Raw genomic sequence first — 17,092 nt, forward strand, 5'->3', positions numbered from 1 at the left:
CATACTCTGGCCTACATCTCCTGCCATGGGTATTTCTATAGCATCACTGATCAGTAATTCTGTTCTTTTCCTACATATGAAAAGCAGGAATGTAAGCACAGTGGCCTATCCAAGGGAATCTTCAGCCAAGCTGAGGCTTGAAGCCCTATATGGCTACTTAGTATGAAGCCTTCACCTCATGGTGGTTCTTCATCTGTCTGCAGTTGCAGGCCTTGTCCTTACTGTATAATTTACATATGGTATCTTAGTCCTGTGGTTTCTTCTCCTCTCTCCACCTGGAAGATGCTGATTTTTATCCCCCCACCAGGATTTTTATTCTAGAAAGTTTGGCAGTTCCCTCTGTAGCAGTCCATCGTGTGATGTTTATTGCTAGCTCCTGTCAAGTAAGGTTTGAAGAAGCTGGCTCTGCTCGGCCATACTTTTTGGAGGGCTTTTTGAAATCTCAGCACCAGTTCCTGGAAACTGCTACTGATATATAAACAGTCCTCTGTTAAAATACTTGTGGAAGGGATGGAAAACATGCCAGGGTCACACAGCCCTCTGAAAGTTTTCCTCCATCAGAGAGACAGCACACATTTTTCCTCCTTTTCAGACTGGTGATACTACATGTAACTTGATGACAGGTATGTTTTCATTGAGCTTTGCCAGATGACTCTGGCACACAGTTCACAGAGCGGCAGCTCCAGCACTCCACAAATTACAGTAGAGTCAACAGAGCAGAATATCGTGCTGGGGACAAACGGGCACTGAGTGGGTTTGACCAGCTGCAGGGCAAAAGCTGTGCTTGCCCTCAGCTGCTGCCCAGCAGGGCTCAGCTCACAGCCACTTCCCTCGCTTGCCTCTTCCCCCACTTCAGCTGCCAATAATTTGAACTCGGCTTTTTAGAGCGGGAGGAACGTGCCACGTCCAGGGCAGTGTTGGGTGGGGCTCAAAGACAGGACTTTGCAGTGAGTTTCATCAGCTGGAGGCTTCCCCCTCCCAGAGCAGGGGAAAGAGCCTGTCAGTAGCTAATGATGCAAAGTGCAGCTGTATTTGCATGTGCAGTTTCCCCTTCTCTGACCTGTGCCGTCCTACTTACAAGCTGCTGAGCTGCTCACCTTCTATCAGGCAGCCTGTGCTGAGAAGCTGTGCCTTTACTATCAGTGGGGGTCTAATGCTTGAGAACACAAATGTTGCAAGATTTCAGGAAGCAGAGGCAGCTCATTCTGGTGCGTGCAGCTCTCCTGGTAATCATCAGAGGAAGGAATTAAGGTGTCACTCCCATTAATGATAGTCCTCACGGTTCAAAGTGACACGTTTCCTAAAGCCATAAAGAGAAACAGCAACCAGTCTGGCAGGGTTGCCTCACACTCCTTGTGGCAGCAGCACGTCTCATTTCTTAAGTGTCTGGCAGGACCGGACTCTGCAGATGCCACTGCCTGACAAAAACAAGTTGAGAGCAGGTAAATCCCTTCCGTGATGCAACTCACCTCCATAGGGAAGCCCCTCTGATGCTGCTTGTCCAGCAACCTGTCCTTGTGGAGAGAGGGCAGTTGCAAAACCCCTTGATAAGGTCAAAGCTATTTTAAAAACAAACTGCCTGTTGGAGGTATGTGCCCTAGAAAGCATCCCTTTAATAAGGCTCGGGAGGGAATTTGTGGCTGCGAGGAAGCACTCGTCACAGCCTGTTCCGCCCACAACAGCCTCAAGTGCTGTGCTCAGGGTGACGTGGCTGCCTGTCACCCCAGGCTGCACACCCAGGCTTGCAGAGATAAGCCGGGAGCACCCGGTTGTAAACAGCAGCTCTCCTGCATTCCTTCCACACCACACTGTGCTATTTATAGGGCTGAATGCAGGAAGCTTAGGATGGAGTGAAGGGCAGCCATCTCCAACCATGACCCAGCTCCAAGGGCAGCAGGGCAAGAGCCCCTCTCTACCCTCACTCATTGTACAATTCTGCCAGCAAGCTCAATAAAACATCTTTATTCTGTACATTTATATAGAAATGCTTGGGGAATGGGGACAACCCCCAGCATTAGAAAAATTCAAGACAACAAAACAATTTTGAAAAGCATGGCACCAAGAACAGTCATGCCACAGATGGCAGGGATGAGGTGAGATGTTCAGAGGTGACAGCACCCATGCCTGCTTTGGGCAGAAAAACACCAGGGCTGCTGTAAACAGCTGGAGTCCCCCTCACCCCCAGGCAGCTTTCTTTGTGACCCACTAGCACCAAAGGGAGGAGCCTGCCAGGAGTAAAGAAAGAAGGATCCTGCTTGAGCAGTGAACCCTAAGCCAGCAGCTCCTGTCTCCCTGCTGGACTGATGGGAAGAAGCAAAGTTTTCAGCTGGGTCAGTGCTGTTTTCTCAAGGGAGAATTCACTCCTGAGCTGCCTCTGAATCCCTTCATATATACCATCACTTCACTGGCTTCCCCACCCCTTCACAGGGTGCAGCCACCACCTCCCCACCTGCTAGACCCAAGGCCAGCAGAGAGCATCACTTTGCAGCACACCCAGAGACCACCACAGGCTGCTCAGCCCTGCAGGCACTGCCTGTGCCAGCAGCCTAGCACCAGAACTTGCTCTCCGGGTGGCAGAAGGGCTGTTTGGGTGTCCAAGTGCTGTCACAGACCCTTTCCCTTTCTTCATTCAGAGCTGGCAGGACACCATGCCATGTGGCTGTCTGAAGGCCTGCAACTCACAGCTGATACATTTGGTCTTAACAGTCAGCAATACAACCAAAAGCCTATGTACAGCTACACGGCCCCTGCTGCACCCCCCAGGCTAGGAGGAACCTGGAGCAAGGATCACACGGGAGCTGCACGTGCTCCACTCTTTGTGTACAAAGTCCTTGCTGGCAACCCCAGCTTTCTTCTTGACAACAAACGCCCAGTGGCAAGGGAAAGAAAAGTCTTTCTTGATGAGAAACAGAAAAAAAACACCCCAATGCCACTGTCAAATCACATCTAAACAACACAAGTCCCCTGGTTCTGTTTGTGACACCACCTGCCCTCCTCACACACTAAGGCAAGCATGTGAGGAGCGAGCTGGGCTGGCCCTGTAAGAGCTACACCAGGAGCCCACTGCAAACTGCTGCTGCTGACACAGAGGTGACACCTGCAGCCAAACATCCATGGAGACAACTTGCACGTGTCAACACAGGTCCTGGCCTTGCTCTGCTCCACAGAACAGCCTCCTGCCCAGCTGCTGCAAGGAACAGATGAAAGTGCTAACTCTGCCTTCACGACATTATGTTGGAGGCTCTGCCACATGGAGTCAGAAAGTGGGATGATGAAGGAGTGTGTACTTGTGAGTGGGGAACAGGACCACTTGTCCAGTAAGACACTCAAATTGGAGTAATACAAAACCAACACAAATGGACACACAGCAGGTTAAAGCCAACCAAGCATAAAAACGGTTAAAAAGTGTTCAGAATGCATTTTTGAGAGGTTCAACCAAAACCCCTGCTGTGGGCAGCAGGGCCTCTTCCATCCCCTGTCCAGATGGGCTGCAGGATGACTCAAGAGAGGACTCTTATCAACCCAGTGCTCAGAGAGCAGAAATGGAACCAGACCTTGTGTCAGAGATGGAAAAAAAAAGTCCCTTCACTGATAGTCTTCAAAGGTTCTGCTCCTCCCAACCAGTAATTTTCAAACAGTAAACAAAAGCCAGAACTCGCCTGCCCAGGTCTGCAGATGCCTCTGATGTATTCTGAAGAGAGGGCAGGGTAATAAAGCTGCAGGTGACGTGGAGAAACATGCTTAACTTGCCCCCTGTACAGCACTGAATGCAAGAAACTCTCTCAGGCTCCATTCACAGTGCGAAGGAGGGACGCCCACTCCAGAACGGGACAGCAGCAAGCTCCAGGCATTACTCAGAGAACCATGAGAGCTTTCATCCTTCTCCCTGGTTGCTGGTGAGTGGAGATCTCTCTGACCTAGTGGTAGTCAGAAGTTCAGCTGTCCAGGCCCTAGGGACTCCTCCAGGCCATTTTTGGTGGTGATGGCTTGGAGATCAGTGACATGCCCAATGCCTTTGGTGACTCCTTCACGGAAAAGCAGCTTGGCTCCAATCTTCAAGTATTCAGGATGCTTGATGAACCTGAAACGGACAACTGCCTTCTCTCCTGTCCGCAGTTTGTCCTGAAAAGAAAAAGGGCAGAGCTTGGACCCATCTACCATCCCAATGCATACAAGAGAGGTGTATGTGGGTGCTAAGAAAATGAGCTAAATGTGCAGGTTGCCTCCCTCAGATTGCATGGCTTGAGCCCTTCCCATCACATCATGGGAAACAAAGTCACAAGTTTTAGCAAATGGAGAGTTCACCTCCCTCTGCAGTCCACCATGTGGCTTGTTTTGTGAGGAGGGAATTCTATAGCATGTTGGGAAGAAAATCTACCAAATGGGCAAGGATAAAGGGACGGAGTGTGCTCCTAAGAAGGGAAAGAGCTACTCAAGACACCAGTAGCCCCTAGTACTACTAGAAAGCAGGGTGGAAACCCAAAAAGCCCCATAGGGTGATTTTTCTTTCTCCCTTTCCTTCCATGCCTACCTTTCCGTGAATCTTCTCTACTACAGCAGTCTGTCGCACATTCCCCACGTGCACCGTCACCTGAAACCCCTTCCGGAAAGTTGTGGCATGGAACAACAGCACGATCTCAGCCTCAAACACTGAGCAGATGGTGGGGTTCATTTCTGGGCTCACCATGACCATGCCCTGCACAACAACCCAAAGTCCAGACCAGTTAGCGCCAGTCACCTTGCTTCTTAACAGTCCCCAAAACCATAACCACATTCCCACGTTGGGACTTGGGTTTGCATCCCATTCTCAGCCTTGAACACTCATCCTACTCCATAGCCTGGACATTCCCTTCCCTTCCAGCAAGCTTCCTGCAAGCAGCTCAACTTCATTCCCACACTGCTAATGGGGACTCTCCGGGGAAGCCTCCAGTCCTGCTCACTGGAGCCAAGAAGCACCTGGAAAAGCCAGGACTCACCTTCCGGAGCAGGGAGCGGTCGAAGGGCCCCAAGGCCAGCGTGGCTGCTTGCCCAGCCCTCAGCACACGGCAGGCTGAGCGGTTCCGTTGGATACTGCACACTTTCAGACGGAGGAACTTCCCATCATCAGTGGGACCAACCACCAGGTTCTCCCCTTCTCGACAGATCCCACTGCCCAGAGTAGAAAAGCAGGACCAAGTTCATCATTGCCCTCCAAGATCAACCTGCACAGCTCCCCAGAGACAAGGAGGTGTCTTTGGACTCTTATCTGAGACTAACAGGGATGCAAAGCTGGTGGGAATGGGGATTTCCTACAGCAGGAGTAAAGCCATGCTGCCACTCCCAAGAATACCCAGTATCCCTCAGACAGGGACCGTTCTGTCACCAGTACTCTGCCACCCTGCACTGTTTCTGTTGGAGAAGCTCCAGCTGATGCCTATTTTGCATGGATGGGCTCTGATCACACCTGAACACTTGAGACAGCTGCCTTCTCACAGGGTTGCATGCAGTTAACCTCTGCTGGGATCAGAGCACTCTACTTCCTCACATCCCCTGCTTGAGGAAGGAAGAAAGCAACATCTTGGGATGACAGCTGATCTCTGCCAACTCTGAGTCCCAGCATGCCTTCCTTTTGCACACTACAGGTCACATTTCTAATCCAGCAACTTCAGAGCAGACTCTCTTTGCCACCATATGACCAATAGCACCTCCCAGCACTCTGTAGGGCTTTACCCTCACCTGACTCAGTCATCTGGCAACAGTCAGGACTGAGCCTCACACTGCTCCTGTCTCCAGTGGGGGACTCTAACATTGTGGGAGCTCTATCAACCATTCGCACCCACTCCTGTCTGCCTGGACACACTTACCTCGACAGAGTTCCTCCCACAACAGTCCCCACCTCTGGCACAGTATAAATTTCATCGACCTGCAGAAAGACAACAAGAACAAGTGCCAAAATAGCACCCCAGAATGAGAAGGAGGTGCCCATCCTTTGTGTGGAGGGAGGCAAGCTCTCTTTCAGCTCATCAGGTACTGTATCATAGCTTTCACCAGCTCCCACTACCTTCCCATTAGAGGGACCTCTGCCTTTTAAATGCCAAACAGATAAATCTTACCTGAGACAGGTATCTCGGGGATAAAAGCCTAAGAGGCTTTTTTGAGGATCGAGTCTTTCCTTTACTTAAATGTCTCCCAACAGGTTGGGAGTTCACCACACCCCCTCCCCATGGTGTCCAGAGTGCCCAGATGTTTGTCACATGTCACAGCATGAGTGCAGCAACAGAACTGGAAAGAAATTACAATTACACACCTGAAACTCTGTGAGTTGCTGCATTAGTTCTTCCTGCTCTTTACTGTTGGTTAGTGGAGGGAGGATGTTGAGGAAGACTTTTAAGAGATCCAGGTTCTCCCCAGAAACGCTGGACAGTGTGAAGATTGGGGGTGATGCTGTCAGACACAAACAAACAGGAATAAGCAGAAGGCCAGAGAGCAGCTGCGGAAGGTGGCTGGGATTCTGAATCTACTGAGTACAGCAAGAGAACAGAGACTACTGCAATAAATGGCCAGAACGGAGAGGCACGTGGGCCAGGTACAACTTTGCAGTAACCCCTGCCTCAACGGCTGATTGAGGCACCATTCCCCTGCCAACCCACACTTCTGTAGTGGACAAGTAACACCAGTGTAGCCTGGGGCACCTTTTGCTCCCAGAGGCCAGAAAAAGGCCTGGGAGGTAAAAATGCCCTCCAGGAGATGCAAAGGTAGGAAACTTGATGAGGAGCCAAGATGTTCAAGACAGTCGTCTCCCCTGTAGTCACCCTGCCCCAGCTCCATAGAACAGCCCAGTCTTAACTGACCATTCCCAGCAAGAAAAACAGAATTATTCCTTACTTGGGAGACTGTGCAAACTGCTGTGCTGCTGTAACAGCATCGTCATCTGAGTTCACAAGGAGGGGGAGCTTGTTGCAGCCTGGTTGCTTAAGGATTCGCTCCAGCTGCTTCACTGTCCGTTCCACCGTGGCTTTTGAACACAAGTCAACTTTGCTGATGACAATGAAGAAGGGGACCTTGAGGGCCATGGCTAAGCCCAAGTGCTCTCGTGTTGTGCCTGCTGCAGGAGACAAGCGAGAGCATAGGTTCAGTAGCAGCCACCACTGTTGCTTGTTTATGGGACAGCTATGTCTCATGGCTCTCCCACAGGCCTGCTCTGGAGATGTCACCCTAATTGCTTAGGTCATCAGATGATGAAAAAGTAGATTTTTTCTATTTAACAAAACCAAACATCAGTCCAGAAAAATAAAAGCAACTAAGATTTTTGTCTTGGATCTTTTTGATTCAGAAAGATGCAGCAGTTTTCATTCTTGGGCTAAAGTTTGCTAGAAAAGACCCACAGAAATGTCACAGAAAGATGTGGGAGAACTCCAGCTGTTTTTTTACAAAGCTTCAGGATTCAGCACCCCTAAGAACACGTCAAAGTTTTGCTGTGTGGGGTTTTTTGTTTGGTTGGTTTGATTTTGTTTGGGTTTTTTTTCTTTGTTTTCCTGACAAACACACTCAATTTCCAAACAAAGCCTCTCTGTCTAAGGTACAGTTTCATGTGGTCTACATCTGGTAGGAGGATCCAAGCTCTGCTCCCCTCCCAGGCACTGGATTACAAGAAATCAGTACATGCTTCCAGACTAATATTTTTTTTCTGGCTAGTCTCAGCTAACAAGGGCCCCCACCCCCTATTCTCCATTTCTCTTCATATATTGCTGTCAATCCATGCAGGCAGGGCAACACTCACCAATGCCAGTGTTGGCACTAACCACCAACATAGCAAAGTCTGGGCAGTAGCTGGTGAGGCCAAAGATGGTTGTTTTCAGATACTTGTGGTGGCCAGCCAGGTCAATGAAAGTGATCATTTTGGAAGAACTCTCACAGATTTCTTCAGCTGTTCGGGAGTCACTGTAATTTACCACCTGAGGAACATAAGGAATCAGTGAGAGAAGGAGCCTCAGCAGGCAAGTGATGAAAACCCAACTCTTATCTATCCACTTTGACCTCAGATTACATGAGGAGAGATCATCCACCATGGGTGTAAGAAAGAGAGTCTGTTGCAAATGGAGAAGTAGCACTCAGGTTTGGCTAAAGTCCCTCTTCCCTCACGTCCCACTCATAGTTGTAACAGGATGGTATCCCTAGGCTAAGTAGGTAGACTTATCCCTCCAGCTTTCTGAATTCAGCATTCCACTCTCTCACCTCTCCTTTGCTGTTGAAGCCAAGAATCTCAAAGCTGATGCTTGATGTTCTTCCTGACTGGATTTCATGGAGATGACGGAAGAGGTTGAGGCGTGCTCTGCCCCGCCCGTTGTCCAGCTCTCCTTGTGTTAGGACACCCAGGAGGGTTGACTTCCCTGAGTCCACATTCCCCAGCACAGCTACTCGCAGGTCTAAGAACTACAGGAAGATAAATCATTAAACTTAACCACTGCTGAGTTGGGTGTGCATGAACACTACGTAACAATGGAACTGGGCCTCAGAGACCTTCCCTCCACAATGGACACTGTGCAGTTTATTCTTGTTTAGATTCTGCTCTTGCTTCCAGGAGTCGTGATGTGATACCACATCAGACTCCTGTGATACCACAGACTCTGATACCACAAAAAAGGTTATTTGCTGCAGCAGGAAGTCTGAATGCTTCCTTGTCAGCACACTGGCCTGCATCAAAACTGTTTCCCTAGAAGTGAAATAATTTCTCACCTCTGATCCCAGGCAATTTTCTCTACTGATAACTGCCTTAACCACAATCTTGGAGATAAAAAGCCTTATCATCAAGTCTCCCTCTGGCAATTCTTTATAGCATCTGCTATGGGCCAATCTATTACAAAGTGCCTCTAGGGTTTGGGCTCCCAGCCAAAAAGGAAGTTGTTTGTATGAAGCCTCTAAGTCTCCAGCAGGAGAGGATGACCAAGCAGTGCAGGTCCCTACCTGCTGGTTGTCAGGCACTTTTCGGACAAGCACCTCTGTTATCTTCCTTGGAACATCGCTGTCGTAATCGACCTCCCTCTCCCGCAGCACCGTAATGTCAGCCCCAACCCTGACAGAAGCACAGAAAGAAGGAGACACAGTTTTACTCAGCAGTTCTTCCACCTCTAGAATCACAGCTGGCAAAGTGAATGGGATGAAAGCTGGGGATACCAGGGAAAAACTCTATCACTGCCTTTTTATTTCCAGAGCCTCAGGAAAAGGGAATTTCAGTCATACGGGGGCTTTGTAGAGTGGAGGCACTGGATCCTCAGGGGACTCCTGGGGCTGAGCCTCTACTGTGGGTCCTGCAGCTGAAAGGCAACACGTACTTCTCTGCCATACGGCGCAGTGTCTTGAGCGAGGCACGCATCTCCTCCTCCGACAGGCCCACCAGCAGCCCGTTGTCCTCCACGCCGATCTGGTAGACGGCCTCACCACGGCCCTCCTGCAGGCGCCACTTCATCTGTGTCACCAGGTGCTCGAAACGGTATTGTGAGGGATTCACCAGCTTTAGCTGTTGAACAGAGGGGGTAGTTACAGTCACAGCCTGGATGCAGAGGGAATCCCATTGCCCAAGGAAGCAACTCCCTAACCCATTACCATCAAGCAATGCCACTAGAAAGCACAGCCCACATTAGTGTCTGCACAGAAGTCATAGGACAGGTGAGAAATAAAGGGTTTCATAAAAGTGCATACATATGACAGTAGCACTTTACTGAATCTTACCAAAGGGATCTGTACCCTGCCTACTGTGGGGGTAAAGACAGCACTGCTGGGCCTATCATTTTCAAAGGAGTCAACCAAATGCAGAAGAGTCACAACAGAGTGACAAGTTATTATCAGGGGACACCTGCACCTATCTCTCAAAAGGAAGACGTCTTCAGGAAAAGGACAGTGAGTCCTCCTACAAGTTTTCTAAAAACAACTACTGAGATCAAACCCATCCAGTACTGAGTGTACTGAGTACTGCTAGGTACAGACAGAAGATTACTTCAGAGCATCCAGTATCCTCTTCCTTCCTCGGACATGTTCTCTCTCTGCTGTCTTTGGTGAAATTACTGTTAATTAACCCACTGAGAGGAAGACCTCCTTCTGCAAACTCAAAAAGCTCACCTTGTACTCGATGTTCCCATCTTCTGCCTGGTCAAGAGAATGAAACAAGACACAAAGGTTAGATTGTGCTTCAGCAGGGACTTCTGCAGCTTGTATGGATGGTTTCAGAGAGAGGAAAAATGGCAGAAATATACTGTGTTTGGTCACAGCTTCCTCTGCCATTCATTCCTACACTCAACTGGAACTTACTTTAGGTTTGTTTCTGCTGTTCACATCCCACATGATGAAAACCACAGGATAAAACTAGAGTGATGCAGGAGGTAACACTGCTTTGGGGGGACTTTTTTTTACTGCCAGTAAAGAATAGGACCAGTGTAACAGTCACAGAGAGAGAATTCCAGTTTCAGAAAAGCATAGGCCAACAGATGATTTAGTCTCCCTATCTCACCCATCCATGAGCCACACTGCCACCTACAGCACCCCACTTCTACCCTATCCAGCAGCTTCCACCCACTCAATGTGCATAGAAACAGGAAAATGGGGATAAAAAAGCCACTGTCTTCTCTCCTGCACACTGATACCCTCCCTCCCACAAATAATGCTTCTCATATCGTTGTGCAACTTTGCTCTGTAGGAGAGGACTGCAGGACGTTAGAAAGCAAGCTACTGACTTCTTTGAAGTAGAGCAGCTGGTCACTAGCCTGGCAGTTCTGGAGAACCAGGACCTTACTGTAACTGTCTGTGCAGAACATGCTTCTTTTCCCAGGAAGGGCTCGAGCCTGAAGGTACTGCCACAGCCCAAAGCAGAAAAGCACAGGTATTCATCAAGGCTGCTCCAACTATAACAGACTCCAACTTCTGAAGAGAACACATAGTGAATACTGAAGTAACTTTCCCACTGATTCAGCCTCAGGACCACTGCGAAAGGGCTGGAGCCTGCAGGAAGCCACATACTCTGGCAGACTAAATTGAGCTGCCAACACTAAGCACTTCCTTTTCCTCTGGACACCAATTTGCATGTTAAGAGAGGCAACAGCCCTCTCCTTGCCTTCTAGCTCAGCTCCTAACCACAGCGGTGCTTACAGTGGCAAAACGCCAACAGAGGGAAGTTCTGAACTGTCAGCTCAGCTCCCGGACAGTGGAGCTATGCAGTGAGAGAAGCCTACTTGCAGGTTTTCCCCTCTTACCAGCTACCAGCTTTTTAGCTCTAGGAAAATCACAGCATTCACGTACTATGTTGCTCTCTAAATACAGGGGTGGGTCCCTTCCACTGCAGCTGAGACCAGAAAAGCAACAAGCCTTGACTTGCTGTGCCACACACAGCAAAAGGGTAGCCAGGGACAGAAAGCTGTGCTGAAACCACAGGGGGCTGTCCAGCCTCCAGCTGAAAGGAACAAAAACTAAACTGTGGCTGCAGGGGACAACCTTGCCCGTGGAGAAGATCTAACAGTAGCAAAGCACTCTTCTCCCCTCTTGCCAAGAGTCACAGCCCTGCCTTGTGGAAGAATTGCTCCCTCACAGCGCAGGCTCTTACATACTTTACAGAAAGCTCACTGAGTGAGGCCAAGCAATTGACTCTGGGGCAATCTAATGCTCCCCCACAGTGACAGACTTGCTAGTGCATCACCAACTGCCTGAACGAACCAACACACCCCACTACCAATGCCATCTTTCCTGATGCAAGAGGCAAGTGCTTCACACCTTGTCAGCATCGTCTACATCTCCATTTAAGACACTATTTGCCAAATTAGCTGGGAAGCGAGTCACTAGAACCTGCTGAGCCATGTCTACAAGTTTGGCATGTGGAAAGGGACTTACACCCACCAGATCTGCTCTCAGGGACAGAGGCGAAGAGGATGCTCTTGACTACCAGTTGAGCAAAGATTTATTTCCGAAGCTCTTTAGTTCCCTGGTAGCAAAGCCCTCGCAGACGGACACCAGGCAGCGAGACACTCCCAAGGAGCAGGGTTTGGTGGACAAGGCAGGGAGCTGGCTGGCACTGTGGGCACAAGCACTGGGTGCCGCCATGTCAAAACCCCCAGAGGAGAGAGCGGGGCAGGGAGGGCACACAGCTCCACGGCCGGGGCTGCCGCCCCGACCCCACACCAACACCGGACGGGACCCTCGGCCGAGCCTCTCCAGAAAGCGCCTACAGCTGGACCCGCGCCCAGTCCTGACAGGGTCCAGGGTGCTGCCGGTCGGCAAGGCACCCGGGGGGCACCGTCCCTCCGCTCCCGCCAGCCCCGCAGCAGCGGCGCCCCTCGCCCTGCCCGGCCCTGAGGGGACTAGCGCGGGCCCCCGCGGCTCCAGGCCCCGGGACGGCGGGAGCCCCCTCCCCCGCGGCTGACAGGACGCGGCGGCCAATGTCCCGGCCGGGGGAGCTCACCTCGGGCGGCAGGTACGGCGGGTTGTTGGCCTTTCCCCCCCGGCTCCGCCCGTTCTTCTTCTTCGCCTTCGAGCCGCCGCCGCCGGGCGCGGCCCCCCCGCGCCCTCGCAGCGCCCCTCCCGCCCCGCCGCCCGCTGGCCGGCAGCAGCCCCCGAACAGGTCCGACACCCGCGAGTCCATAGCTGCCGGCGCGGCCCCGCCGCCCCGGTGCGGCTCCCGCTCCCCGCCGGGCTCCCCAAACCCGACCCGGCCCCGGCCCGCCGCCCTGGCGTCAGCAAACCAGCGCGCGGCGCCACGGGAAATCGAAGTCCGGCAGCCGCCCGCCTACAACTCCCAGCAGGCCCCGCGCCCCTCCACTCAGGACTTACGACTCCCAGCGCGCTCCGCGGCGCACGCAGCTCACGCCCTTATGGGCTCCCTCCGCGGGGACGGGCGGGAGTTGGAGTCCGGGGGAGGGGGCGCCGCCTCGCGGCCGCGAACTGCAGCGCACGAGGTGCAGCCGTTCCGCGGGACTCCGCCGTTTGCCCTTTCGTGGTTCCGTGGTCTGCGCGGCGCTGCTGAGCTTACGGCTGCTTTTCGCTCCGTGACAGCGAGCTACCGGCACCCCTTCACACCGGCGACAGCGAGCTAAGGCGTTTTTGAAGGTGTTTGGCATCGGAGGTACCTTATAAGTCCCCCGACTGCCACGCTGCTTGGCGCTTTTAGCAGGCAGCCAAGGCTGCTGTGCGGTAACCTCCCCCGACACCAGGGAGCGGCTCTTCCCGCCTCCCACCGACAGCGACCGCCCTCCTCCGGCTGTGCTTTGGAGGCTGCACCCAATGGGGCCTCAGCCACGTTGTTTCCAAACAGGGGAGCTCCCAGGCACCACACGCTCCCCGGCTCCGCCTCCCAGCTGGCGGAAAAGCAGAGCTCGCCGCGGGGCGAAGGGAATTCCCCTGCAAAGACGCCGGCGCTGTCGGGGTTGCCAGTCAGGGGCGGAGCGTGTTCACCGGCCCGGGGGTGGCCGGCAGGGCTTTGCCATCGCACTGGCCCTCATCTTGCGGCTGTGCTGTGTGTGGGCTGCACAGGGCGGAAGGAAAGCTCTCGCTGTCCTGTTTTGGGCAGCCCTGCAAGGCAGCAGACGCTGCTCGCGGCGGCGGGGCTGGGGTAGCCGCGGCTGCCGCAGACGCTTCGGTTACTCTGCAGCGCGGCGGTCGTTGGCCGCAGCCGGCCCGGCAACGCTCCCGGCACTCGCTCCCTGCGCGGCTGCCAAGCCCGGGGCAGGAGAGGCTGAACGGACGGGTCAGTCCGCTCCACTCCTCGGGGCTGGGATGCCCACCGATTCTCCTGCCGGGCTGAGGCCGGGACGTGCAGCCGGGCGGAAACCCCTCTCCACCCTACCAAACATGGCGCCTGCTCCCCCGGAAGCTGGGCGGGGCGGCCTCTCCGTCCCTCCCATGCTGCCCTGCGGCGGCGGCCATTCAAACCCCAGCCCGCCGCTCATCGCCGGGCAGAAAATGGCGGCTCCCGGCATTGCGGTGGTGCCCGGTGCCGCCCCCCCAGGCTCTCCCACACCCCCCCTCCTCATTGCGGAGGCGCCCCCGATCCTGGATTGTGGCGGCAGGATGACGCCTCAGCGCAGCGGGACCACAGCGGCTTCCCCCTCGGTGTCGGTGGTGTTCCCGGGCACCGTGACCCGGGAGAGCTGCTGCCGCTTCGTCTGCGAGCTCCTGAAGCACATCCTGCACCAGCGGCACCAGCTCCCGCTGCCCTACGAGCAGCTCGCCTTCTTCTGCCGGCGGCCGCCCCAGGTGAGTGGGTGGCGGCCGCGCGGAGGGCGGCCGGGAGGGTCCCTGGAACAGTGGCGTGGGAGGTGGGGAGGAGGTTTACTTGTCAGCTAAATAATTGTACTTTAAGTAACTCGTATTTTAAGGTGCCGATCGCTTCTAAATTAGAGCACGCTGCTGCCGTGGTCTTCAATGTAACCACAACCTCATTTAAAAAAAAAAAAAATGGTCGCAGGCAGTTAAAAGATTCAGCGAGTTACTATGTATCTCATGTCCCGGTCGCCGTTCAAAGCATACACTATTTTGCTTGTTGCTCAAACAACTCTAAGAAAAGTTAGGACTTTCTAAATCTTAAGTGGTTTTGAAGCAATATCTTCTTTAAATGGTGTATGTTTCTACATTTTGTGGGAATTCAACAGCAGTAAGATTCAGGTTAAAAGTGAGGAACTTTAGAGAAGCCTTTTAAATTCCTCTTGGATCTCCTGATTCTAACTTCATCTCTTAAAAGGAGCTTAAAACACTTGGTATCCTCCTTTGCTTTCAGGGATGGGATGGGTCCATCTAATATATCCTAATAATGAAGTATACTAATTTATTTTTGGTTTGTTTTCTAGGATGGAGATGAGATGAAGAAGCCACACTCCATGGACCTGGCAAGCAAGAAGTGTCAGCAGGCACTGATGGACCTGGAGAGGGTACTCCATCACTTAGAAGTAATGTTTCATTTGACACCAGTTCCTCGGGTTCTTATTCTACTTGGAGGCAATGTCATGAACCCCAAGGAGTTCTATGAGCTCAGCTTCGAGGGTGTCTGTGAGGGCAGTGCTGAGGAGAGCCTGAAAACTGCATCCTGTGTTCGCAAGCTCTTCCACTCACTCTTTATTGCTGATGTCTTCAGTGAACTTAAGGCTCTCCCGGTCATGGACACTATTGTTATGATCCAAGGACACCGCGACTGTGGTGTTGATTGGTTCCACCCCAAGCTCAACTATAAAGTACCAGCCCGAGGGAGGAAACTGACTGTTAACTTATCCTGTGGTGGAGATATCAACCTAAGTGCCTCACCTTCACAGCCTATGGATATGGATTCTACTTGGGAGGACTACATATGGTTTCAAGCACCCGTGACAATCAAAGGCTTTCGTGAATAAGCTGTCTTCTGTAGAACTTTAATGGAATATTGAATAATCTTTAGTTCTGTTTTAAGTGTAGATGAGTTTATCAAATGGTTTTGGTTTTTTGTTTGGGGGTTTTTGGTTTATAATCCTTCTATTTGGAACTCTTTTCCAGGGCATCTGATGCTTTCCTATAGTTGGACTGTGTTAATCTCCTGAAATATTGTTGAAAGCAAAAAAAAAAAAAAAAAAAAAAAGGCACAGTTGCACACAAATCTAGTGATTCTTTAGGGACATGAATTGTGGCATAGGAGATGAATTAGTGTGTTGGGGAGTAAAACTTTACTGACACCCACTTACAGAACTGGCAAATACTGGTTACAGCTTTATCTCTCCTGAGTTTTAGTGCAGCCATTTTTCTGGTAATAATCACTGCATTAGCTGAGTCTTTGGGACTCTAGATAATGTATGTGATTATCCATACACTTTGTCTTTACTATGAAGACCATAAACATTCTTACCTACACTATTCCTGTAAAAGAAGACCTTCCCTGCAGTCAGAACAGGCTTAAGTACTCGAGTGTTAGCCCATCCATTTGTTAAAATTAGATTTTCTCATAACTCCATTTCAGCTATTTAATGCTCCAGAGAGTGAGACTTCTCAAGCAACTGGGGGGGGTCTTAGCACGATTTTGTATTGATGATGAAAAGAGGCTGGAGTCTTGTGAAGATGAGGAAGTGCATCTTCCTAAATTTGTTTTACTGACCTTTGGTCCAACAGCTTTAACAATTGCTTAGGAATACATTTAAAATTAAAAGCAAGCAGTTTCTTCTTCTCTTTAGAGGAAGTTAGGATTCCTGCCCCAATATACTAGTTTATTCTGATTTAAATCAACAACAAAAAAGGGGAGTATGATAAAAATCACTGTGATCAATACCTGTCAAATTTCCTGTTCTAAATCAGAGTGTATTACTTGGAATTAGAACTTGAGCCCTTTCTTCTGGCCTGGTGTCTAGAGCAGAATGGGACAGGAAAGGAAAGAAACACTCTGAGCACAGGGTGTCAGAACTAGATAGATGCAGGAACTATGCTGGGTATGCATCTGTAATGTAGTGATCTTAAGAGCTCTGTTCCATTTGATGAGAAACTTTAACCTACTGGTAGTGATGTTGCTTGCAATTTCATGCTATAAAAAAATTGCACAATGGGGTGGTAAAAATCCTTCAAAAGGAAGGTAAAGGTTGAAGTAACCCTCTGCACTTGGTGTGTATTTGAACTTTCACGTTTTGGAATGAAATTAAATTATAGAACTAGAAGGAAATTAAGCTGGTATTTTTGAGCTTGGAAAATGCTAAGAGTGCTGTCTCTGCCTTACTCTTCCTTAACAACTGTTTATAATGTATAGTAACTGCTATAATACTAGCTCTAAGGGAAGGACTGTTAGAATGAAGAAAGCTGCTGTCTTATGTGCAGCTGCCCTCTGGAATATGTAATTGCAGGTCACTTGAATTAAATACAACTTGAAAGCAGTAGTGTTTGTGTTCAGGAGATCAAGAATCTTTACACTTCCACTGCAATTGCTTTTAATGTATATTTAAGAATACTAGGACTCCGTGTATTTAAAAAAGCTTTTGACCACAAGCTTTAGCTCTGAGGAACAGGGTGCCAGTTATTTTCGGCTCTTTTCCCCAGATAAGTGCAATGTTACTGCATTAAACTGTTTACATACTCTGTTATACTTGAACAATGAATGCAGCAATGAAATGGTGCCAGGAATGAAACAAGACAA

The 17,092-nt window shown here is 50.8% G+C and overlaps 2 protein-coding genes across 2 annotated transcripts; one reads left to right on the forward strand and one right to left on the reverse strand.

The window, feature by feature from the left end:
• Positions 1 to 1,946: 1,946 nt before the first annotated feature.
• On the reverse strand, positions 1,947 to 12,601 carry GTPBP2 (GTP binding protein 2). The gene is given in 13 exon segments (XM_030446816.1): positions 1,947 to 4,122; positions 4,532 to 4,696; positions 4,977 to 5,148; positions 5,844 to 5,902; positions 6,287 to 6,415; positions 6,417 to 6,423; positions 6,865 to 7,084; positions 7,760 to 7,934; positions 8,215 to 8,412; positions 8,944 to 9,052; positions 9,312 to 9,496; positions 10,096 to 10,122; positions 12,422 to 12,601. Coding segments are annotated over 13 exon segments (1,821 nt in total). The 3' UTR covers positions 1,947 to 3,927.
• Positions 12,602 to 13,299: 698 nt separating this feature from the next.
• On the forward strand, positions 13,300 to 17,083 carry MAD2L1BP (MAD2L1 binding protein). Its single transcript, XM_030448079.1, has 2 exons — positions 13,300 to 14,211; positions 14,802 to 17,083. The coding sequence occupies exons 1-2, from the start codon at positions 13,732 to 13,734 to the stop codon at positions 15,336 to 15,338; spliced, it is 1,017 nt and encodes a 338-aa protein (XP_030303939.1). The 5' UTR covers positions 13,300 to 13,731; the 3' UTR covers positions 15,339 to 17,083.
• The last annotated feature ends 9 nt before the right edge of the window (positions 17,084 to 17,092 follow it).

This window comes from Calypte anna, chromosome 3, assembly GCF_003957555.1.
Source record: "Calypte anna isolate BGI_N300 chromosome 3, bCalAnn1_v1.p, whole genome shotgun sequence".
In the NCBI taxonomy this organism is placed as follows: Eukaryota; Metazoa; Chordata; class Aves; order Apodiformes; family Trochilidae; genus Calypte; species Calypte anna.